The following is a 24,953-nucleotide window of genomic DNA, read 5'->3' on the forward strand; positions in this document are numbered from 1 at the left end:
AGGAGAAAACCCGACTAGGCATTGTAAGTAGATGGCCTAGGCATTGTACGTAGATGGCCTAGGCATTGTACGTAGATGACCTAGAGTCTGCCTCCGCATCTGTAAGACGCGGGCCGTGCAGCCTAAGGCCGGGGCCCTCAGAGATTACCCAGAGTCCCTAGCGGGGAGCCAGTACCGGGCCCGCTCTCCGCCCACCGCCCCAGACAGCGCGGCTCCATGGACAGGAACTGCAGCTTACAAAGTGGACACAAATCCCGCGGTCCTCAGAGCGCCCCACTGAGCAAGCGCGGGGCCGCACAGGTGGGCGGGACCTCTGGGGCGGGTTTGCTGGTCCAGCCACTTCCGCTTCCGGTCCTGTATGAACTCTCCCGCCACCCGGGGAAAGCGCTTGCCGGGGTTTGTGTGTTTTCACGTCTGGTGTGGCTGGAGGTAGGAGAAGCCCCCGCGGGTTTGGGACGGACAGTAATCCTGGTGTTGAGGCTTGCGAGTCCAGAGAAGGAGGAGAGCGCTTTGGGGCTACGGGCGCAGAGGGTGGGTATCGAGTATTGGTGGCTTGTCCGGGCAGAGCCGCCGGTGCCGGGGTTGACAGACGGCCCTGCGTGGGGGGCGGGGAGGGCGGGAGCGGGGTGTCACTGGGCACCTGTGGACGCTCCTGAGAGGAGCTAAGACAGACGGGACCTGAAAGACTGTTGTCTGTTTCCCGGGGATGTAAGGGAGGAAGCGAGTAACTGGACCCTGCCCATGGAGTCTCTTACCTAGCCGGAATCTCCCGCACTCTCCTCCGAATTCAGGATTGCTGCCCCTGTGAAATCTTATCTTGACTCTTGGAACGGCAGAGACCTAAGGGCGGAGGCACACAGACCTCTAGTGAGCAGGCAGCATCACCTGCCGTTGATGTTGCAGGAGGCTAGGACCACTGCCTGCGTCTCTTCCAGCGCACACCTCTCCCCACAATTGTTACAGGTGTATCGTCGAAAGTCTGGAGGATACAGAAGACATCACTCAGGGACACTACTGTTAACACTTCGTGCGTGCTCTTCAACCTCAATTTTTTTTCCTTTTACATGTGGAGTTATTTTTTTAAAACTCCATTTTCCATCATTTCAACCATTTTATGTGCTTCCTTCCAAGGTAACAAGATGCAGTTTCTTGGAGGAAATCGGAGGAAACTGAGGTTGGCAGATGACCAGAGGAATGCTTGCTACCCACATAGCCTTCAGTTTTACTTGCAGCCGCCTTCTGGAAACATATCTTTGATAGAATTTGAAAACTTGGCTATCGATAGAGTTAAATGTGAGTGATTTGAATTAGAATTTATATATTCTTGAGAACCTCACTTATACTTTGTGGAAATGAATTAGAGTAATTTATTTCCTTCAACAAATATTTACTGAGGGTTTTCTGTTGAGATTTTGCCATTCATTCATTTATTCCTTGTACAGTGCCTGTTTATTGAGTGCCACTTTATTCTAGGTGGTAGGGATTTTGAGCTGAATAATGTAATTCTCACTTTCGTTGAAGCTGTATTCTAGTACATGGAGACAGATGTCCAAAATAATAATTGTAGTTTAGTATTTTAAGTGCTCTAGTAGGGGTAACTAATAGGGCTACTGAAACATAGAGATGGGAGTGATTGTCCTAGTCTGATTAAGTAAAACTTCTTAAGAGAAGTTGAAATGTGATCTGGACCTTGAAGAATGAGTAGCAATTTCTCAACAGAGAAGAAGTGAAGGGTTTTTGCAAGCTGGGATAATGGCCTGTACAAAGGCTTGGAGGCATGAGACAGAGTGTCATATTGGAGGGAACAGTGACAAGTTCAGGGTAGATGGAGAAGTATGGGTAAGCAAGGGCATTTTTGTGCCAAGATATGGTGTAATATTGGGGTGTAAGAAGGATGTAGCAGTTTTACTGGGGACCTACTTCTGTGTGTTGGTGGAAGAAAGAAATAAGTTATGTGTAAACTGAAACAAATAACAAATAACAGCAATGTGTAGAGTTTATGTTCCACGATATCCTGGTGGGAAGATCAGAAGTAGAGGTGAGATACTGTTAATCATTCTTAGAGGAGCAGGGTGAGAACTGCTAATACAGAGTATCTGTATTACCTGTTTGTTGAATGAAGGTGAAGGCAAGGGAGAATGGGTTCTGGGAAGCTTAGCAGTTTCATATGCCTCATTGAGATTAAGGTGATGATTGAAAAGCGTCCCTTGGGTTTGGCACTTAGGAGGTGAGATGGTAAGGCAGTGACAGGAAGGGAGAGATTGAAGGGATACTAGGAGGTGTAATTGACAGGATTTGGTGACTCTTAGCTATGAGGAGTGGTGGAACAGGTCGGGGTGGCTGAAGTTCCAGTGTGGATGATCTGGTGGATAGAAATTCTGCGGATGGAGGTGGGGTGGCAGGAAGAGGAGTGGAATTGAGGGGCAGAGAATGAGTTTGGTTCGGGACACCATAATATGGAGGTACCTGGGGGACATGAGTTTATGTTCAGGATTCATTTTAGAAGTTTTTCGTTCTTGAATTAAAAAATGTCTCTTTTCATACCGATGGCAGAATAATTCATCTGAGGAAGGGTTGACAGAGGCTTCAGGAACCTTTGGACAGTGTGTAGCATCTAGTCATGGTGGCTTGTTTGCTTCTTCACTGCTGTCTTCTCCTTCTCTGTTTCATCAGGAAGGGAAGAACTGTCTTCTGATGAGTCTGTGCTGAGTCAGGGAAGCCGACTGCCTCACAGACAGCTCCACACGAGGGCTGTACATGCAGACACACTTCTGCATCCCTCTGAGGGGATCCTTCTGCACCACTGAGCAGTGGTGCTCAGTCCATCAGTGATCTGCTTCCCATCCCTCTCTCCCTTCTGGCTGAGAATCCCTAGTGTGAGATTATGCTGTGGGATGTGGGTATTTTCTGTACATGGTGGAGATTATCCTCTGATAAACATACATAACTTATATAATGTACTTGCAGAAAATAAAGCTTAAATATTGTCATCTTTTATAAACAAGTAATTATGGGATTGGTAGCCATAGATTTTATTTGTCTTGGATTTAGTTTTATAAAATTATCTTGCATTTATATGTTTTATTCATTTCTTCTGTTTTTAAAACTTTTTTTAGTGTTAAAAGCAGTCGAGAATCTTGGTGTGAGCTACGTGAAAGGAAGTGAGCAGTACCAGAGTAAGCTAGAGGCCGAGCTTCGGAAGCTTAAGTTTTCCTACAGAGTAAGTAAAAGAGGGAAAAACATGTTTCTTTGGTTTGTATATATTCATTTACTGGGTATCAGTTGTGGGAAAGGTCTTGTATTAGGCATAGGGCTTTAAAAAAGACTCTTCTGAAGGAACCTACAGTCCACTATGGGTGATTGACATGCAGTCAGACTACAGTGCTGCAGGGTTTCTTGACCTGGGGACTGTGGACATTTGGGGTCTGATGATTCCTTGGTGCATTTAGGGGGCTTGCTGGCATCTCTGGCTTCCACCCAGTCCATGTCTCCAGACATTGCCAGATGTGCTTTGTGCATTACAGGGTGACGAACTCCAGGAGCACAGAGAATTAGCTCAGGTTGGGGAGGTTTGGGAGGGCTTCCCAGACAAGGTGGTGCTGGAACCGAATCTTGGTGGATGTGATACAGTTTTTATTTTGGGAAGATGACTGCCACCAGCAGATGGACAGGGTCATCTTTGGTGGGGAAAACTAGTTAGGAACTTGGAGATGACGAGAGTGAATTGAATGGAGGTAAGAGGACTGATTGGAGAAATAGTGAGAGGGTAGAATCGGAAGATCTTAGTGACTGCAGAGAGAAGGGAGAGAAGAGTTCTGAATGACACCTGGGTTTCTGGTGAGACAGCTGGCTGGATGGTGATGATATACAGGAGGGGAGGCAAGTCTTTTTAGAGGGAAGGCGCTGAGTTTAGTTCTCGACATGACTTTGAGGTACTTGTGGAGCTGTCTGAGGCCAGCAGGGTGTGCACATGGATTTGGACTTGGGGACCTCTGGGGTGGGGGTGCACATTCAGGAGGAAGGTTGGCATCATCAGGAGTAGGTGAGGCAGCCAGGGAAACATTTGAGTGAGAAGAGAAGAGGATGGAGGCCAGGATGTGAGGAATACAACATTCAGGTGGAGTGGAATGGGGGGAGTCTGGGAGGGCAATTGAGGAGGAGCTGCCTTGGGGTGGAGATCAGCCACCCTGGCAGCCAGGGAAGCTGGAGTCTCAGTACTGATGATCATGATACGCAGGTGATGATACAATAGCACACATTCATATTGTTCTTAACCATGTCCCAGAGTCTGTTCTAAGTGCATCATGTATATTAACTCATGTAATCCAGACAGCAGTCTTAGGAGGGTGGGTTCTGTCATCATCCCTCTTTATAGACAAGGAAACTGATATTGATAGGCTAGTACCTTGCCCAAGCTCATAAGATGGAAAACGATGCAGCCAAGATCTGAATCTAGACCTCTTGTCTTCATGGTGGAACAATTTCAGACACTTAGAACCAATAAGATGAGTTGTATAGAATCATCGGATTTATCAGCGGGGTAGAACCTTGTAGGTAGAGGCAGAAGCTGGAACAGTGGTGGTGTTTGGAGGAGAGAGGTGAGAGGTTGATATGGAATACATCCTCTTCTAACGTGTAGCTGAAAAGACACGGGGGAAGTAGGTCTGAGTGTAGAAAAAATTGAGGGAAAAAGAGAAGATACACACACACACAACAGTGGTTACTTGAACATGTTTGTAAGCTGAACAGAAAGATCTAGAAGAGAAAAAAGAGGAGGGAGCTTGAAGATACTTTGAGAGAGCATTTGATAAGTCAGGGTCCTTAGGAGGCAAGAGCAGATGGGCCATGCGGTTTCACTGTAGGGATTAGCTTTATGTAGGAGGAAGGAGAGAGATTTGTCCACAGAGAGGGAAGGGAAGGCAGTACAGCATGTGGCGGCAGGAGCTTGGGGCTGAAGGGGGGACCTTTATCTTCTGTAAAGTAAGTGAGGTCATGTGATGAGAGAGAAGAAGGTGGTGTGATGGGGAGCACTGGCCACCTAATGAAGATGGAAACAGCTTTCTTAAAACGTGAGGAAAGAGATGGTTACAGGCCAGATCCCAGCTCTGCTGCTTACAAGCTTTGTGACCTGGACAAAATTATATAACTTCTTTCTGCCTCAGTTTCCTCATCTTTAAAATAAGGATATAGTGATGCCCACCTCATAGGGGTTTTCAAAGGATTATATGGGCTAATGGATTAAAAATGCTTATAACAGTGCCTGGTACCTTGCAAATGCTCAGGATGTGTTTGCTCTGTGTTGAGCTTGAATAAAGATGCCTTGGTGTTGGTAAAGGTCCAGTCGAGGTTAGAGGCTGTGAATTTTTAATGTTCCAAATTCCTATAATTGTATATATCTTTCCCAGATGTTCTCAGCATTTTGGGAACAGGACTGCAGAGTGTATCTTTGGATTTATTTAGAATCTAGGTTTTGCCAAATGGTTGAAATGAAAGCAGTTGAGGGTTGATGTGAGAAGTAGTAGAAGAGGTAAGTGCCTGGGTGTAGGCTGGATGAGAAGGAGAGTTAGAAAGAGGAAGAAAATAGTGGGGTCCAAACCCAGGAGGTATTGTTGTTCAGTTCTGTTTCATCTCATTGCTAACCTAAGTAAAATGGTACTCACCCTGGGGAGCATATTATGAAATCTGTGCTATTGAAACTCCTGCTTTACCATTGGCTTATGCTGACTCAGTATTTCTTTACACCTTTTACTGTTCCGATGCATTTATTTTCTTCACGTGCCATTGTTTTTAAGGAAAACTTGGGAGATGAATATGAACCCCGAAGAAGAGATCACATTTCTCACTTTATTTTACGCCTTGCTTACTGCCAGTCGTGAGTATACCTTTGTCCTCCATGGTCAAGTCTGACATCTTGGGTTGTAAACTGGTCCAGGAGGGCTGACAGGCATTGTACTGATTGTAGGAAATCCCAGAATAATGTCAGAAACCAGTGGCTCATGGGCAGAACACTGTTGCAGAGAATTGTTTGAAACAAGTTGTTTACTAAAAAATAAAAAAAAAATTTTTTTTTTTTTTTTTTTTGCAGATTTTGCCTGTTAAAACACTTTTTACTTTATGGGAGAGACTCTTCATTTAGGATTTAAAATTAGAGGGGATTTCATTAGGAAGGACTTTTGATATTTTTTTTCCCCAGAAAAAAAGTGGTAGTATTTATGAGAAATAATGAATCAAACACATACTTGAATCTGCACAGGGTTTTAGATGTTGACATTTATGGGCTGGTGCACATTAGATTAAGATCTTTCCTTTGGTAGTTGATTTCTTATAAGTCAATAGCGCCACCCAGAGGGAGAAGGAGTTAGTTGCTTTTTTTAAACTTTTTTTTTCCTGTATTAATTTTGGCTAAATTACATACTTATTATTATGTTTCTTTTCTGTTTCTTTTTGGTAATAGGATTATCAAATGGGAATCTTGAATTGGTGACTATCCCAAGATAATAACTGAGAAATTATTCACCAGCTTTAGTCCCAGAGTTTTTCTTTTGTAAGGAAGCACATGCAGTTTATGCAATTTATGCAGTAAATGAATTGCTGACAATGTGAAAGTCATTTGGGGAAAGAAAATTAAATCATATTTTACATGAAGCAGCATAATTATTTTACAACAACAATAATGCCCATCTGTCTTATAAATTAATGTATGTTGATTTAAAAAATTGAGATATCCTAGTGCATATTAAATTTTGTGAAATTATAAACTATAAAGCTGTAAGCAAAGTTTACTTTGCATAGTTTGATCATAATCCATTCAGAGATAAAGTTACCTTTAAAAACTTTTGATGTTTATTTGGCATTGACTGAAGGGATACCCCATTTTCTGATGTAAATGGCTATTTTGCAGTTACATTAAAAGAAGTGCACTGTTTTATGTTATTTGATAATAATGCAGCTAGGCTCGAAGTATTCTGTATTTAATTCTTTTAATTTTATGTTCATAACACCTTTCTCCCCCATATTCTACTCATCCCAGGAAGATTGTGGCATGTGATATGTATTCACACTCTTATCATAATAGAGGACTTGATGCTTTTAACTTCAGTCTTTTGGCATCTTGCTCATGTTTGAATATTGTTTCATAGAAATTTCTTGGATTTAATAATCAGTGGACTTTGAAAATAGTCAGTGGACTTTTCACTTATAATTTTCTTGTCTTCATTTTAGTGAAGAGCTTAGGCGCTGGTTCATTCAACAAGAAATGGATCTCCTTCGATTTCGATTCAGTATTTTACCCAAGGACAAAATTCAGAGTTTCTTAAAGGATAGCCATTTGCAGTTTGAGGCTGTAAGTATATTTTTAAAGTCATTCCCGATTGTTATCACCATTCATCCCTCCCTTAAGTGTTGGTGTTAATGTGTGGAGTTTGTTCTCTTTACATTTTCTTCCTAAGTACCCACCTGAAACTAACTATTGGCTTTGCACAACAGTGAACCTCTCCCTTCCATAACTAGAAGAAAAGAGGCTCCTTAGTACCAGAGCTGCACATTTATTCAGTTGCTGTATTAAATATGTGATTTATGAAAGCACAAAAAGGTTTAATTTATAAAAGTTTATCTTTAACCAGAATCTTCCAGGCCAAAAATTTAAAGCTAATAATGTTCTAAAGAAAACAGAGAAGTGGTAGTAGTTATTTCCAACAATGAGGTTTGGGGGATGATACTTTATTTTAGAAGTCAGTTGTCGGTAAAATATCTGAATAGTTTTAAGGTATAATTTTGTAGACAAATATGAATGAGTTACATGTAGTAATTAAACAAAATAGAAGAAATGTTGGGTGCATATTTAGCAGGGATAATTATTGTGGGTAGAAATAGAATTTATGTCTTTTAGGTGAGTGTGCTGCAGTGGGAAGGGAGAAAAATTCTGTTTGGAAAACTTAGAGCAGTCAGATGGTGGTAGGATGGTTTGAGACTCTATTTGGGTGTTAGAATGGGTGTCTTGAGGCCAAATAAAGTAAAAAAAGTAGAAGTTGGAGTAGGTGAAGGACATTGTCCTGCTGAGAAGTAGATGTGCCCACTGCAGCAAGAACCAGGGTGGGTTATTTCGTTGGGGGAAGGAGATTGTGTGAAGGGAAGTAAGTAAACCTTTGGTGGACATTTAGTGTCTGTCATATGCCAGCAAGGCACTTTCCACAGTTTGTATCACGTCTGTGAACCCTGTGAGGTTTCTGAGTAACATCTACCTGGGCAGAGAAAAGCGCTGGTCTCAGAGCCGTCTCACCCAAACCTCCTGTGTTTTCCACTTTGCTTAGAATGCTGATCCTTAGTGAAGTCCGTTATTGCTAATATCAGTTACAGTCCATTTGTCCTCTCATATTAAAAATAATTAATTTTTTTTCACTGTTGAAATTATGGTTTTATTAGGTCGAGAAAAAGTGTTTGTGAGAAGATTTATTCTTTACTCTAGATTGTCTCAATAGATCAGGTAAATTTTAAGCAAAAACCATAGTTTCTTTCTTTTTTTAAAAAACTTTTTTATTCAAGTATAACATATACAGAAAAGTGCACAAATCATAACTGTCCAGCTCTGTGAAGTATCACAAAGGTTAAGAAAGAGAACATTGATGTCACCCTGTGCTGCCTTGTGCCTCCTCCCATTTACTAACCCCATCTCCCTCCTGATAACCACTATCCTGACTTTTAATATGATAAGTAATTCTGCCTGTCTTTGAACTTTATGTAAATAGTATTACATGGTATGTTTTTTTCCCCCAGCTTTATTGAGATATAATGGACATACAAATGTTGTGTCACTTTAAGGTGCACAGTGTGATGATACACGTATATGTTGTGAAATGTTTACCACAATAAGGTTAGTTCACCTTCACCTCACATCATTACCATTTTGTTGTTGTGGTGAGAACCTTTAGAATCAACTCTCATAGCAGCTGTACGTGAGATCCCTAGAGCTTATTCCTCTTATAACTGGACGTTTGTGCCCTGTGACCAGCATCTCCTTGTCTGCGCTGCTGCCCAGCCCCTGGCAACCACTGTGCTACTCTGTGAGTTGGACTTTTTTAGATTCCACATATAAGTGAGATCACAAGTATAATCTTTTATGATCGCCTTATTGAGATAGAATTTACATACCTTGACCTTCACTCTTTTAAAACGTACAATTTGTTGGTTTTTAGTATAGTCATAGAGTTGTGCAACCATCACTTAGATTTTAGAACATTTTTGTTACCCTAAAAAAGAAACCTGTGCCCAGTAGTCGTCCCTCTCGATTTCTCACTCTGTCATCCCTTGGCAACAGCTAATCTGCTTTCTGTCTCTGTGAATTTGCCTATTTTGGACATTTCATATAAGTGGACATTTCATATAACTTGCGATCTTTTGTTACTGGCTTCTTTCACTTAGCATAATATTTTCAAGCTTCATCTATGTTGTATATGTGGCATGTATCAGTACTTCATTTTATATTCATTTCTCTATTCAATAGTTGATGGACATTGGGTTATTTCTACATTTTAGCTATTATGAATAATGCTGCAGTGAATATTTGCATATACATTTTTGTGTGGATATCTTTTTATTTGTTTCAGATATATATAATACCTGGGAGTGGGATTGCTAGGTTATAGGGTAATTCTGTATTTAAACTTTCGAGGAACTGCTAAACTGTTTTCCAGAGTACCTGTACCATTGTACGTCTCACTAGTGTGTGAGGGTTCTAGTTGCTTCACATTCTCCAGCAATTGTTGCTGTCTTTTTTTTTTTTTTTTAAATACAGTCATCCTGGTGGGTGTGAAGTGATACTTCATTGTGGTTTTGATTTTCATTTCCCTAGTGACTGAAGGCATTGAATATCTTTTCATGTGCTATTTGATTATTTGTATATTTTCTTTAGAGAAATATGTATTCATATCCTTTGTCTATTTTTTATCTGAGTTATCTTTTTATTGTTGAGTGTTACATATTCTTTCCATATTCTGGATACAAGTCTACTATAAGATATGCGATTTACAGATTTTTTTTCCTCCCATTCTGAGGATTGTCATTTCATTTTCTTCGTAAGATCATTTTTTAGAAAACATTTTATTTATTTATTTATTTATATTTTTGGCTGTGTTGGGTCTTTGCTGCTGCGCACAGGCTCTCTCTAGTTGCGGCGAGTGGGGGCTATTTGTTGCAGCGCGCAGGCTTCTCATTGTGGAGCTCGGGCTTGAGGCACGAGGGCTTCAGTAGTTGTGGCGTGCAGGCTTCAGTAACTGTGGCTTGCAGGCTCTAGAGTGCAGGTTCAGTAGTTGTGGCTCACGGCTTAGTTGCCCTGTGGCATGTGGGATCTTCCTGGACCAGGACTCTAACCCATGTCCCCTGCATTGGCAGGTGGATTCTTAACCACTGCGCCACCAGGGAAGTCCCTGTTTTTATCTTTTGTTACTTGTGTTTTTGTTGTCGGATCTAAAAGGGATTTGCCTAATGGAAGGTCGTGAAGATTTACTCCTATGGTTTTTCTCTAAGAGTTTTATAGTTTTGGTCCTTACATTTAGCTCTGTTTAGGTCTATTTATATTTTGAGTTAATTTCTGTGGATGGTGTGAAGTAGGGGCCCAACTTCATTCTTTTGCATGTGGATATCGAGTTGTCCCAGCATCATTTGTCGAATGGCTATTCTTTTCTCTTTGAATTGTTTTTTCACTCTTGTCAAAAGTCATTTGACCATAAATGGACTCAATTTTGTTAGTTAGAGCTGTGTGTCTCTCCTGTATTGGTACTGTGTGCTCTTGAATATTGATTCCTGTAGTTTTGTAATAAGATTTGAAATAGAGAAGTGTGAATCTTCTCACTTTGTTCTTCTTTTTCAAGATGATTTTGGCTCTTCTGGGTTCCTTGCATTTTATGAGTTTTAGGATCAACTTGTCAGTTTCTACCAATAAACCAGCTGAGGTTCAGGTTTAGGATTATGAAGACTATGTGGATCAATTTGGGGAGTATTGCTGTCTTAATATTAAGTCTTCAGATCCACGAACATGGAAATTTTTTCTGTTTCTTCAGATCTTTAATTTTTTTCAACAAAATTGTGTACTTTTGTTAAATTTATACCTAAGTATTTTATTCTTTAATGTCATTGTAAGTGGAGTTGTTTTCTTTATTTCATTTTTAAAATGTTCATTGCTAGTGTATAGAAATCCAGTTGATTTTTGTATATATCTGGTATCCTGCACCCTTACAAAATCATTTATTCTAATAGTTTTTAGTGGATTCCTTAGGAGATTATGCCTCTTATAAAGAAATAATCCTTACTTTTCAATCTGGAGGCTTTTAATTTATTTTTGCCTATTTTCCCAGGCTAGGATCTCCAGTACAGTGTTGGATAGAAGTGGCAATAGTGGACATGCTTGTCTTTTTCCTGATTTTAGGGGGAAAGCATTCAGTCTTTTACCAAGACATATGATGTTAGCTGTGGGGTTTTGTAGATGCCCTTTACCAGATTGAGGAAATCTCTTTCTAATTTTAGTTGAGCATTTTCATCATGAAAGGGTGTTGGATTTTGTGCTTTTTCTGCACCTTTTGAAAAGATCATAGAGCTTTATTCCTTATTTTATTAATATGGTGTGTTACATTAATTGAGTTTTGGATGTTAAACCAACCTTGTTGGGATATTCCTGGGATAAATCCCCCTTGGCTGTATTGTATGATCCTTTTAATATGTTGCTGCATTTGATTTGCTAGTCTTTTGTGGAGGATTGTGTTTATTGATAAGGGATATTAGTCTGTAGTTTTCCTATGATGTCTTTGTCTGGTTTTGGTATCGGTAACATGGGTCTCATATAGTGAATTGAGAAGTGTCTCTTCCTCTTCTATTTTTGGGAAGAAGTTGTGAAAGATTGGTGTTAATTTTTCAAAAACACTTGCTAGAATTTACCAGTGATCTGTCTAGATATAGGCTTCTCTTTGTGGGGTGTTTTAAAATTGCTAATTCATTCTCTACTTGTTGTAGATCTATTCAAACTTTCTAATTCTTTAGACAGTTGTGGTAATTCTGTTTTCTAGAAATTTGTCCATTTCATCTGTTATCTAATTGATGCATACAGTTGTTCATAGTGTTCCCTTATAATCCTTTTCATTTCTAAAGATTGGTTATGATATCCTCTCTTTCATTCTTGATTTTACCCATTTAAATCTATTTTTCTTTTGATCATTTAAGTACACATTTGTCAGTTTTGTTGATTTTTTCAAATAACTTTTGGTTTTGTTTTTTTCCTCTATTTTTCTATTCCTTATTTCTTTAATTACTCTTTATTATTATCAATTAAAAATTTTTATTATTTCCTTCCTTCTGCTTGCTTAGGGTTTAGTTTGCTCTTCCCATCTAGTTTCTTAAGGTGGAAGTTTAAGTTACTGATTCAAGGTGTTCTTTTTTTTCTTTTTAATTGTAATATAGTTTACGTACAATATTAGGTTAGTTTCAGGAGTCCTACATAATGATTTGGCATTTGCATATATTACGAAATGATCACCACAATGCTAGTAACCATCTGTGCCCATAGAAAGTTACTACAACATTATTGACTATATTCCTTAATCACATCCCCATGCGTTATTTGTTATCTCTTAATTCCCTTTACCTGTTTCACCCACCTCCTGCCCCCTGCCTTTTGGCAAACAGATGTTTGTTCTCTGTATCTATGAGTCTGTTTTCATTTTATTTTCTTTCTTAGTTTTGTTTTTTTAGATTGCACATGTAAATAAGATCACACCATATTTGTTTTTCTCTGTTTGACTTACTTCACTTAGCATAATACCCTCTAGATCCATCTGTGTTATTGCAAATGGCAGTGGCTGAGTAATATTCCATTGTGTATATATATACAAACACACCGTATCTTCTTCATTCATTCCTCTCTCAATGTATACTTAGGTTGCTTCCATATCTAGATTAAGGTAAATAATGCTGCAATAAACATTGGAATGCATGTATCTTTTCAAATTAGTGTTTTTGCTTTCTTCAGGTGACTACCCAGAAGTTAAATTGCTAGATGATGGAAGTTCCATTTTTAATTTATTGAGGAATCTCCATACTGTTTTCCATAGTGGGTGCACCAACTTATAATCCCATCAAGAGTGCACAAGGACTCCCTTTTCTGCACATCCTCACCAACACTTGTTACTTGTCTTTTTAATGGTAGCCATTTTGACAAGTATGAGGTGATATCTCCTGTGGTTTTGATATGCATTTCCCTGATGAGTAGTGGTGTTGAGCATCTTTTCATGTGCCCATTGGCCATCCGTATGTCTTCTTTGGAAGCATGTCTTTTCAGCTTGTCTTTTCATTTTTTAATCTGGTTGTTTGTTTGTCTTTGTGATGTTGAATTGTGTGAATTCTTTGTATATTTTGGATATTAACTTTATCAGCTATATTGTTAAAATATCTTCTCCCATTCAGTAAGTTACCTTTTTGTTTTCTTGGTAGTTTCCTTTGGTGTGCAAAAGCTTTTAAGTTTGATGTCACATTTGTTTATTTTTGCTTTTGTTTCCCTTGCTTGAGGAGACATATTCTAAAAACTATTGCTAAGACCAGCGTCAAAGTATGTACTGCCTATGTTTTCTTCCTGGAGTTTTATGGTTTCAGGTCTTACATTTAAGTCTTATTCCATTTTGAGTTTATTTTTGTGCATGGTGTGAGAAAGAAGTCCAGTTTGATTCTTTTGCATGTACCTGTCCAGTTTTCTCAGCACCACTTATTGAAGAGGCTATCTTTTCTGCATTGTATATTTTTGAAACCTTTGTTTTAGATTAATTGACCACATAAGTGTGGGTTTATTTCTGGACGCTCTATTCTGTCCCATTGATCTATGTATCTGCTTTTGTGCCGGTACCATACTGTTTTGATTACTGTAGCTTTGTAATATAGCTTGAAATCAGGGAGCACGATACCTCCAGTTTTGTTTTACTTTTTTAAGATTGCTTTGGCTATTTGGGATCTTTTGTGTTTCAATACAAACTTTAGAATTACTTGTTTTAGTGCTGTGAAAAATGCCATTGGTATTTTGATAGAGATTGCTTTGACTCTGTAAATTGCCTTAGGTAGTATGGTCATTTTAATATTATATTAATATTAAGAATTAAATATTAATTCTTCCAGTCCATCAGCATGCTTTATCATTCCATTTGTTTGTGTCATCTTTAGTTTCTTTTATCAGTGTCTTATAGTTTTCTGAGTACAGGTCTTTTACCTTCTTGGTTAGATTTACTCTCTTAGGTATTTTATTCTTATGGATGCAATTGTAAGTGAGATTGTTTTCTTAATTTCTGGTAGTTCATTGTTAGTGTATAGAAATGCAATAGATCTCTGTATATTAATCTTGTATTCCACAACTTTACTGGGTTCATTTATTAGTTCTAACAGTTTTTCAGTGGCATCTTTAGGATTTTCTGTATATGTATCATGTCATCTGTCAACAGTGACAGTTTTACTTCTTCCTTTACAATTTGAATTCCTTTTATTTCTTTTTTTTGTCTGATTGCTGTGGCTAGGACTTCCAATACTATGTACAATGAAAGTGGTGAGAGTGGACGCTCTTGTCTTGTTCTGATCTTAAAGGAAATGCTTTCAGCTTTTCACTGTTGAAGATGATGTTGGCTGTAGGTTTGTCATACCGGACCTTTATTATGTTGAGGTATATTCCTTCTATACCATCTTTGTTGAGCGTTTTTATCATAAATCATTGTTGAATTTTATCAAAAGCTTTTTCAGCATCTACTGAGATGATCATATGATTGTTATTCTTTGTTAGTTGTACATCACATTAATTGATTTGCAGATACTGAAGCATCCTTGCATGTCTGGGGTAAATCCCATTTGATCATAGTGTATACTCCTTTTACTGTATTGTTGAATTTGTTTTGCTAATATTTTGTTGAGGATATTTGTATCTGTGATTTTTTTTTTATTTGTGGTGTCTTTGTCTTGTTTTGCTATCATGGTAATGCTGGCTTCATTGAATGAGTTGAGAAATATTCCTTCTTCTTTGGTTATTTGGAGTAGTTTGAGAAGGATAGGTTTTAGGTCTTCTTTAAATCTTTGGTAGAGTTCACCTGTGTTGCCATCAGGTCCTGGGCATTTGTTTGCTGGGAGATTTTTGATTACTGATTCAATTTTTTTTTTTTTTTTTTTTTGCGGTACGCAGGCCTCTCATAGTTGTGGCCTGTCCCATTGCGGAGCACAGCCTCCGGACGCGCAGGCTCAGAGGCCATGGCTCATGGGCCCAGATGCTCCGCGGCATGTGGGACCTTCCCGGACTGGGGCACGAACCCGTGTCCCCTGCATCAGCAGGCAACCACTGCGCCACCAGGGAAGCCCCACTGATTCAATTTTAATACTGATAATTGGTCTGTTCACATTTTCTATTTTTTCCTGATTCAGTCTTGGGAGATTGTGCATTTCTAGAAATTTATCCATTTTTTCTACATTATCCATTTTATTGGTGTATAATTGTTTGTAGTAATCACTTATGATCCTTTGTATTTCTGTGACGTTGTAACTTTTCCTCTTTCGTTTAATATTTTATTTGGGTCCTCTCTATCTTGATGAGTCTGGCTAGAGGTTTGTCAATTTTGTTTATATTTTCAAAGAATCGGTTCTTAGTTTCATTGATCTTTTCTAATTTTTTAGTTAGTCTCTGTTTCATTTATTTTTGCTCTGATTTTTATTATTTCTTTCTTTCTACTAATTGAATTTTGTTTGTTTTTCTTTTTCTACTTCCTTTAGGTGTAAGGTTAAATTGTTTTGAGATTTTTCTTGTTTTTTGAGGTAGATTTATATCACTATAAACTTCCATCTTAGAGCTGCTTTTGCTGTATCCCATAGATTTTGGATTGTTGTGTTTCCCTTTCACTTGTCTCCATGTTATTTGACTTTCTCTTTGATTTCTTCAGGGACCCATTGGTTGTTTAGTAGCATGTTGTTTAGACTCCATGTATTTGGGGTTTTTGGTACTTTTTTTCTTATACTTGATTTCTAGTCTCATAGTATTGTGGTTGGAGAAGATGCTTGATATGAGTTCAGTCTTCTTAAATTTTTTGGAACTATTTTGTCGCCTAGCATGTGATCTGTCCTAGGGAATGTTTTATGTGCACTTGAAAAGAATGTATTCTGCTGCTTTTGGATGGATTGCTCTCTGTATATCTGTTAAGTTCATCTGTTCTTATGTGTCATTGAACACCAATGTTTCCTTAATGAGTTTCTGTCTGGATGATCTGTCCCTTAATGTAAGTGAGTGTTAAAGTCCCCTACTATTATTTTGTTACTGTCTCTTTATGTTTATTAATACTTGCATTTTTGTATTTAGGTGCTCCCATGTGGGGTATATATGTATTTACAGTTGTTATATCTTCTTACGGGATTGATCCCTTGATCATTATGTAATGTTCTTCTTTGTCTCTTGTTACAGACTTTGTTTTAAAGTCTATTTTGTCTGATATAAGTATTGCTACCCTAGCTTTCTTTTTGTTTCCATTTGAACTGTGTCTCACTTTCTGTAGTTTGGCCCTGCCACCTCCCACTCAGGTTTGTGAAATTTCATGACGATGTCTGAATTGTTTTTCGTTCTTGGATGGCAAGTTCATGGGCCCTTTAATCTGAATACTTGGGTTCTTCTGTTTAGAACATTTGTTTTTGTTATGGATTTGATCATTTCTTCCCTTTTGTTTTTCATTGCTCTTTCTTTATAATTTCTTGTTTGTTAGAATTTGGACCTCCTGAATTTCTCGTCTTATTTTCCTTTTTGTTTTAACATCCAGTTAATCTCTTTATTTTCTAGGAAAGTTCTTCAACTGTTTTATAAATCTTTTTTTCCCCCTGCTCTCCTGTCTTTAATTTTATATATTTATTTCTTTATACAATTTTTAAAGGTTCCTTTCATTTACAGTTATTACAAAATATTGGTTGAATTCCTTGTATTGTACAATACATCCTTGAGCCTATCTTATACTCAATAATTTATGTCTCCCGCTCCCCCACTCCTATATTGTCCCTCACATCCCCCCTGCCCCGTTGCTGGTAACCATGTATAAGTGATATCATAACAGTATTTGCCTTCCTCTGACTTATTTCACTTAGCATAATGTCCTCCAAGTTCATGCATGTTGCTGCAAATGGCAAAATTTAATTCTTTTTCATGGCTGAGTAGTATTCCATTGTGTGTATCCATTCATGTGTTGATGGACACTTAGATTGCTTCCATATCTTGGCAATTCTAAATAATGTTGCTATGAACATTGGGGTGCATGTATCATTTTGAATGAGTGTTTTTGTTTTTTTCAGATATATACCCAGGGGTGGAACTGCCAGGTCATGGTAGTTCTATTTTTAGTTTTTTCAGAAACCTCCATACTGTTTTCCACAGCAGCTGCACCAATTTGCATTCCCATCAGCAGTGTACAAGGGTTCTCTTTTCTCTGCATGCTTGCCAACATTTATTGTGTTTTTTTTTGATGTCTTGTCTTTAATTTATTTTTTTTACTGCTTTTCAAGCAGGTTCTTACTAGTCATCAATTTTATAAACATCAGTGTATACATGTCAATCCCAATCGCCCAATTCATCACACTACCACCGCCCTCCGCCCCCCACCCCCCGCCGCTTTTCCCCCTTGGTGTCCATACGTTTTTCTGTACATCTGTGTCTCAATTTCTGCCCTGCAAACCTGTTCATCTGTACCATTTTTCTAGGTTCCACATATATGCGTTAATATACGATATTTCTTTTTCTCTTTCTGACTTACTTCACTGTGTATGACAGTCTCTAGATTGATCCATGTCTTAACAAATGACCCAATTTCGTTTCTTTTTATGGCTGAGTAACATTCCATTGTATATATGTACCACATTATTGTTATCCATTCGTCTGTCGATGGGCATTTATGTGGCTTCCATGACCTGGCTATTGTAAATAGTGCTGCAATGAACATTGGGATATATGTGTCTTTTTGAATTATGGTTTTCTCTGGGTATATGCCCAGTATGGGATTGCTGTGTGGTATGGTAGTTCTATTTTTAGTTTTTTAAGGAACCTCCATACTGTTTTCCATAGTGGCTGTGTCAGTTTACATTCTGACCAACAGAGCAAGAGGGTTCCCTTTTCTCCACACCCTCTCCAGCATTTGTTGTTTGTAGATTTTCTGATGATGCGCATTCTGACTGCTGTGAGGTGATACCTCATTGTAGTTTTGATTTGCATTTCTCTAATAATTAATGATGTTGAGCAGCCTTTCATGTACCTATTCGCCATCTGTATGTCTTCTTTGGAGAAATGTCTATTTAGGTCTTCTGCCCATTTTTGTATTGGGTTGTTTGTTTTTCTAATATTGAACTGCATGAGCTGTTTATATATTTTGGAGATTAATCCTTTGTTGATTTGTTTGCAAATATTTTCTCCCATTCTGAGGGTTGTCTTTTCGTCTTGTTGATGTATTCCTTTGCTGTGCAAAAGCTTTGAAGTTTCATTAGTTCCCATTTGTTTATTTTTGTTTTTCTTTACATTACTCTAGGAGGTGGATCAAAAAAGATCTTGCTGTGATTTATGTCAAAGAGTGTTCTTCCTATGTTTTCGTCTAAGAGTTTTATAGTGTCCGATCTTACATTTAGGTCTCTAATCCATTTTGAGTTTATTTTTGTGTACAGTGTTAGGGAGTGTTCCAATTTCATTCCTTTACATGTAGCTGTCCAGTTTTCCCAGCACCACTTATTGAAGAGACTGTCTTTCTCCATTGTATATCCTTGCCTCCTTTGTCATAGATTAGTTGACCATAGGTACGTGGGTTTATCTCTGGGCTTTCTGTCTTGTTCCATTGATCTATGTTTCTGCTTTTGTGCCAGTACCATATTGTCTTGATTACTGTAGCTTTGTAGTATAGTCTGAAGTCAGGGAGTCTGATTCCTCCAGCTCTGTTTTCTTCCCTCAAGACTGCTTTGGCTATTTGGGGTCTTTTTTGTTTCCATACAAATTGTCAAGTTTTTTGTTCTAGTTCTGTGAAAAATGCCATTGGTAATTTGATAGGATTGCATTGAATCTGTAGATTGCTTTGGGTAGTATAGTCATTTTCACAGTATTGATTCTTCCAATCCAAGGACATGGTATATCTCTCTGTTGGTATCATCTTTAATTTCTCTCATCTGTGTCTTATAGTTTTCTGCATACAGGTCTTTTGTCTCCCTAGGTAGGTTTATTCCTAGGTATTTTATTCTTTTTGTTACAATGGTAAATGGGAGTGTTTCCTTAATTTCTCTTTCAAATTTTTGATCATTAGTGTATAGGAATACAAGAGATTTCTGTGCATTGATTTTGTATCCTGCTACTTTACCAGATTCATTGATTAGCTCTAGTAGTTTCTGGTGGCATCTTTAGGATTCTCTGTGTATAGTATCATGTCATCTGCAAACAGTGACAGTTTTACTTCTTCTTTTCCAATTTGTAGTCCTTTTATTTCTTTTTCTTCTCTGATTCTCATGGCTAGGACTTCCAAAACTATCTTGAGTAATAGTGGTGACAGTGGACATCCTTGTGTTGTTCCTGATCTTAGAGGAAATGCTTTCAGTTTTTCACTATTGAGAGTGATGTTTGCTGTGGGTTTGTCATATATGGCCTTTATTTTATTGAGATAGGTTCCCTCTGTGCCTACTTTCTGGAGAGTTTTTATCATAAATGGGTGTTGAATTTTGTTGAAAGCTTTTTCTGCATCTATTGAGATGATCATATGGTTTTTATTCTTCAGTGTGTTAATATGGTGTATCACATTGATTGATTTGTGTATATTAAAGAATCCTTGCATCCCTGGGATAAATCCCACTTGACTTTAGTGTATGATCCTTTTAATGTGTTGTTGGATTGTGTTTGCTAGTATTTTGTTGAGGAGTTTTGTATCTATATTCATCAGTGATATTGGTCTGTAATTTTCTTTTTTTGTAGTATCTTTGTCTGGTTTTGGTATCAGGGTGATGGTGGCCTCATAGAATGAATTTGGGAGTGTTCCTTCCTCTGCAATTTTTTGGAAGAGTTTGAGAAGGCTGGGTGTTGTTAGCTCTTCTCTAAATGTTTGATAGAATTCACCTGTGAAGCCATCTGGTCCTGGACTTTTGTTTGTTGGAAGATTTTTAATCACAGTTTCAATTTCATTACTTGTGATTGGTCTGTTCATATTTTGTATTTCCTCCTGGTTCAGTCTTGGAAGGTTATACCTTTCTAAGTATTTGTCCATTTCTTCCAGGTTGTCCATTTTATTGGCATAGCATTGCTTGTAGTAGTCTCTGAGGTTGCTTTGTATTTCTGTGGTGTCTGTTGTAACTTCTCCTTTTTCATTTTGAATTTTATTGATTTGAGTCTTCTCCCTCTTTTTCTTGATGAGTCTGGCTAATGGTTTATCAATTTTGTTTATCTTCTGAAAGAACCAGCATTTAGTTTTATTGATCTTTGCCATTGTTTTCTTTGTTTCTATTTCATTTATTTCTGCTCTGATCTTTATGATTTCTTTCCTTCTGCTAATTATGGGTTTTGTTTGTCCTTCTTTGTGTAGTTTCTTTAGGTGTAAGGTTAGATTGTTTATTTGGATTTTTCTTGTTTCTTGAGGTAGGCTTGTATAGCTGTAAATGTCCCTCTTAGAACTGCTTTTGCTGCATCCCATAGGTTTTGGATCATCATGTTTTCATTGTTGTTTGTCTCTAGGTATTTTTTGATTTCTTCTTTGATTTCTTCAGTGTTCTCTTGGTTATTTAGTAACGTATTGTTTAGCCTCCACGTGTTTGTGTTTTTTACGTTTTTTTGCCTGTAATTCATTTTTAATCTCATAGCGTTGTGGTCAGAAAAGATGCTTGATATGATTTTAATTTTCTTAAATTTACTGAGGCTTGATTTGTGACCCAAGATGTGATGTATCCTGGAGAATGTTCCGTGAGCACTTGAGAAAAAAGTGTAATCTGCTGTTTTTGGATGAAATGTCCTATAAATATCAATTAAATGTTTTTGGTCTATTGTGTCATTTAAAGCTTCTGTTTCCTTATTTATTTTCATTTTGGATGATCTGTCCATTGGTGTAAGTGAGGTTTTAAAGTCCCCCACTATTATTGTGTTACTGTCGATTTTCTCTTTTATAGCTGTTAGCAGTTGCCTTATGTATTTAGGTGCTCCTATGTTGGGTGCATAGATATTTATAATTGTTATATCTGCTTCTTAGATTGATCCCTTGATCATTATGTAGTGTCCTTCCTTGTCTCTTATAACATTCTTTATTTTAAAGACTATTTAATCTGATATGAGTATTGCTACTCCAGCTTTCTTTTGATTTCCATTTGCATGGAATATCTTTTTCCATCCCCTCACTTTCAGTCTGTATGTGTCCCTAGGTCTGAAGTGGGTCTTACATAGACAGCTTATATATGGGTCTTGTTTTTGTATCCATTCAGTGAGCCTGTGTCTTTTGGTTGGAGCATTTAATCCATTCACGTTTAAGGTAATTATCGATATGTATGTCCCTGTTACCATTTTCTTAATTGTTTTGGGTTTGTTTTTTATAGGTCCTTTTCTTCTCTTGTGTTTCCCAGTTAGAGAAGTTTCTTTAACATTTGTTGTAGAGCTGGTTTGGTGGTCCTGAATTCTCTTAGCTTTTGCTTGTCTGTAAAGCTTTTGATTTCTCCATGGAATCTGAATGAGATCCTTGCTGGGTAGAGTAATCTTAGTTGTAGGTTTTTCCCTTTCATCACTTTAAATATATCATGCCACTCCCTTCTGGCTTGTAGAGTTTCTGCTGAGAAATCAGCTGTTAACCTTATGGAAGTTCCCTTGTATGTTATTTGTCATTTTTCCCTTGTTGCTTTCAATAATTTTTCTTTGTCTTTAATTTTTGTCAACTTGATTACTATGTGTCTCGGCGTGTTTCTCCTTGGGTTTATCCTGTATGGGACTCTCTGCGCTTCCTGGACTTGGGTGGCTATTTCCTTCCCCATGTTAGGGAAGTTTTGGACTATAATCTCTTCAAGTATTTTCTCTGGTTCTTTCTCTCTCTCTTCTTCTGGGACCCCTGTAATGCGAATTTAGTTGCATTTAATGTTGTCCCAGAGGTGTTTTAGGCTGTCTTCATTTCTTTTCATTCTTTTTTCTTTATTCTGTTCTGCAGTAGTGAATTCCACCATTCTGTCTTCCAGGTCACTTATCTGTTCTTCTGCCTCAGTTATTCTGCTATTGATTCCTTCTAGTGTAGTTTACATTTCAGTTATTGTATTGTTCATCTCTGTGTGTTTGTTCTTTAATTCTTCTAGGTCTCTGTTAAACATTTCTTGCATCTTCTCGATCTTTGCCTCCATTCTTTTTCCGAGGTCCTCGATCATCTTCACTATCATTATTCAGAATTCTTTTTCTGGAAGGTTGCCTATCTCCACTTCATTTAGTTGTTTTTCTGGGGTTTTATCTTGTTCCTTCATTTGGTACATAGCCCTCTGCCTTTTCATCTTTTCTGTCTTTCTGTGAATGTGGTTTCTTTTCCACAGGCTGCAGGATTGTAGTTGTTGTTTCTGCTGTCTGCCGTCATCCTGTCTTTAGTTTCTAATAGTCCTTTCTGGTTCTCCTTTTTATAGGCTTCTGTTTTTGCTTCATGAATATATTTTCTTCTTTCTTTTAAAGATTATTAGTTGTCTTCTGCTCCATTAGTTGTCTTTACCTCTCATTCCTTTATTTAGTTCATCCGTTTTAGATAGTCCTTTATGTTGAATTTTTCCTTGAATGTTTAATGATCCTTGACTATTTTTTTTTTCTTGTGGTACATGGGCTTCTCACCGCTGTGGCCTCTCCCGCTGTGGAGCACAGGCTCTGGACGTGCAGGCCCAGCGGCCATGGCTCACGGCCCAGCCGCTCTGCGGCATGTGGGATCCTCCTGGACCAGGGCATGAACCCGTGTCCTCTGCATCGGCAGGCGGACTCCCAACAACTGCGCCACCAGGGAAGCCCGACTATTTGTTTTTATTTAAGATTGAGATGTGAAAAAGTAAATTGGAAGATTGGGTTTTATGTGCTCATGCAGGTGTATATGATGCTTATTTACTATTGGATCTTATTTGATCTCTTTTTTTTTTTTAATATTTGATTGTTGGATGACCCCTGCCAAAGTCAGTGTTTCAGAGGAAGCCTCCAGTGTTCTTCCACAGTGATTTATGTCTTAGTGCTGATGTTCTTGTATCTGAGAGCAGGAGCCCACTGCTCACTGTGGTGACTTTTCTTTATTTTTTTTGCATTCCCTGACTTACATCTTTCCTCTGTATGTGGTGTTTCTAATTCATGATTTTTTGTGCTCTATGTGGTCATATTGGCTTTCTTCTTTTCAGTACCATTTTCTCCAGGGATTAAGTTGTAGGTTCTTCTTTCTTTCTAAATCAGTTAATGCACTTTCATCTCCTTTCCAAAAATATGTAGACGTTTCTTTTCCACTATTTTGTTTGTCCTTTGTGGTTTATAGTCTTTTTACACTTTTATTGTCATTTTTATTTTGTTGTGGAGGTAAATGTAGATGTTCAGTTTACCATTTTTAACCAGAAGCCTCAGCAATCTCAACAATTATAATTTTAAATTTAGGGAAAAAAGTTAAACTTTTGGAATGTATTTTATTAATGATAGTTAGCAGTCCAGCACATATCGGTGTCAGGAAAAACCCTCCTCCACGGGTCTCTCCTGCTCTTGCACATCTTGCTGGGTATGTTAGGAATACAGGGTCCTGAGCAGTCTTTACCTGGGCCATTTCTCACAGCTGTGTTTTTAGCAGGCAACCTCGAGGGATGAGGTAATGTCTTCCTGGTACATAGAGGAGGCTCGCTTACTGCCTGCTATGAAAGTGACTGGTTCCCAGGGCTCCTTAGCTGCAGTGCAACCTCACTGTACCCTGAGCATCCATCTGTGCTGTGTCATGTTGCCCCTGGGGGAAGGAGAACCACACAACCATGCTGGTTCTTTTGCTGCTTCCTGCACTGTGGATAATAAAGGTCTGTGTCTCTAATGCAGGAGTCTGTGTCTCCTGCCTGCCTGCATTAAACAGTAATAGGCAAACTTATTGGTTTATAAGTAGCATAAAATTCAATCCAGACTTGACAGTCAGCTATGTAATTTTGAATCTGTTTTTCAGTTTCCTCATCTTCAAAATGGGAATAATCACAATCTCCACTTCACAGATTTGTGAGGTTTAAAGGAGATAGAGTGTATGGTGTATTTAGTAGTGTGCCTGACATGTATGTTCACTAGTGATGTTAAGGAGGACACAGAGGCAGTAAATGCCTATATGTTGGAAAACTTCGAGGTTATTAGATTGGTATGTTTTGTTGCAATTAAAAAAAAACATCTATTTGGGATTTTTATTTTAGGAAATAGTAATTTATGGAAAATACATGCATACTTTTAACAAGTGTGTTTGCAATCATGATTGGTTTTTAATACTACTCTGGTTGTTTCTAATCTGCTTGCTATAATTATTTATTTACTGTTGCATTCTCCATGTCATTTGAGGTGCATCTTAATAAACATATACATTAAAGTAAGATGTAGAAATATGTATAAAATTGGAAGATTGACTGAAGGGAACATTACTGTCCACATTTGTACATCATGATGGATGGGCGTCCTGTACAGTTTCTAAAAAGAACAGTAACTTTGGCTTCTTGGGTGACTGTTTTGGTTTTTCTAGTTCAGTGATTCTAAGTTGGGGGATAAGATAGAGCTAGTTGTCTGAGGGGATTTATCAGAACCTTGGATGAAGGTGTGGAGAATGTGAAAAACATTATGCCTTTTCTTTTTGAAATAAACACTATAGATAAAACTTGATCAAGTGGTTGTAGCTGTTGGGGATTCATGGCAGGTAGAGTGAGAAAGTGTTGTAGGGTGCCTGGCAGAAAAGTCATTCCTGGGGCAGACTGCAATCACCTTC

General features: G+C 38.1%; 1 protein-coding gene across 4 annotated transcripts in view; it reads left to right on the forward strand.

Annotated features, from left to right (window-relative positions):
- Window positions 1-363: 363 nt before the first annotated feature.
- The window catches only part of PRIM2 (DNA primase subunit 2), a 277,151-nt gene continuing 252,561 nt past the window's right edge, over window positions 364-24,953 (forward strand). For 3 of the 4 annotated variants that reach the window (XM_060021359.1, XM_060021361.1, XM_060021362.1), the window contains exons 1-5: window positions 364-429; window positions 1,132-1,293; window positions 3,117-3,220; window positions 5,793-5,872; window positions 7,222-7,342. In XM_060021359.1, coding sequence (XP_059877342.1) covers window positions 1,140-1,293; window positions 3,117-3,220; window positions 5,793-5,872; window positions 7,222-7,342 — 459 coding nt within the window. In that variant the 5' untranslated portion in view covers window positions 364-429; window positions 1,132-1,139. Of the gene's footprint in view, window positions 532-1,131; window positions 1,294-3,116; window positions 3,221-5,792; window positions 5,873-7,221; window positions 7,343-24,953 lie in introns of all 4 variants that reach the window. The other variant, XM_060021360.1, reaches the window with a different exon arrangement.

Source organism: Delphinus delphis, chromosome 10 (genome assembly GCF_949987515.2).
Source record: "Delphinus delphis chromosome 10, mDelDel1.2, whole genome shotgun sequence".
NCBI classification, from domain to species: domain Eukaryota; kingdom Metazoa; phylum Chordata; class Mammalia; order Artiodactyla; family Delphinidae; genus Delphinus; species Delphinus delphis.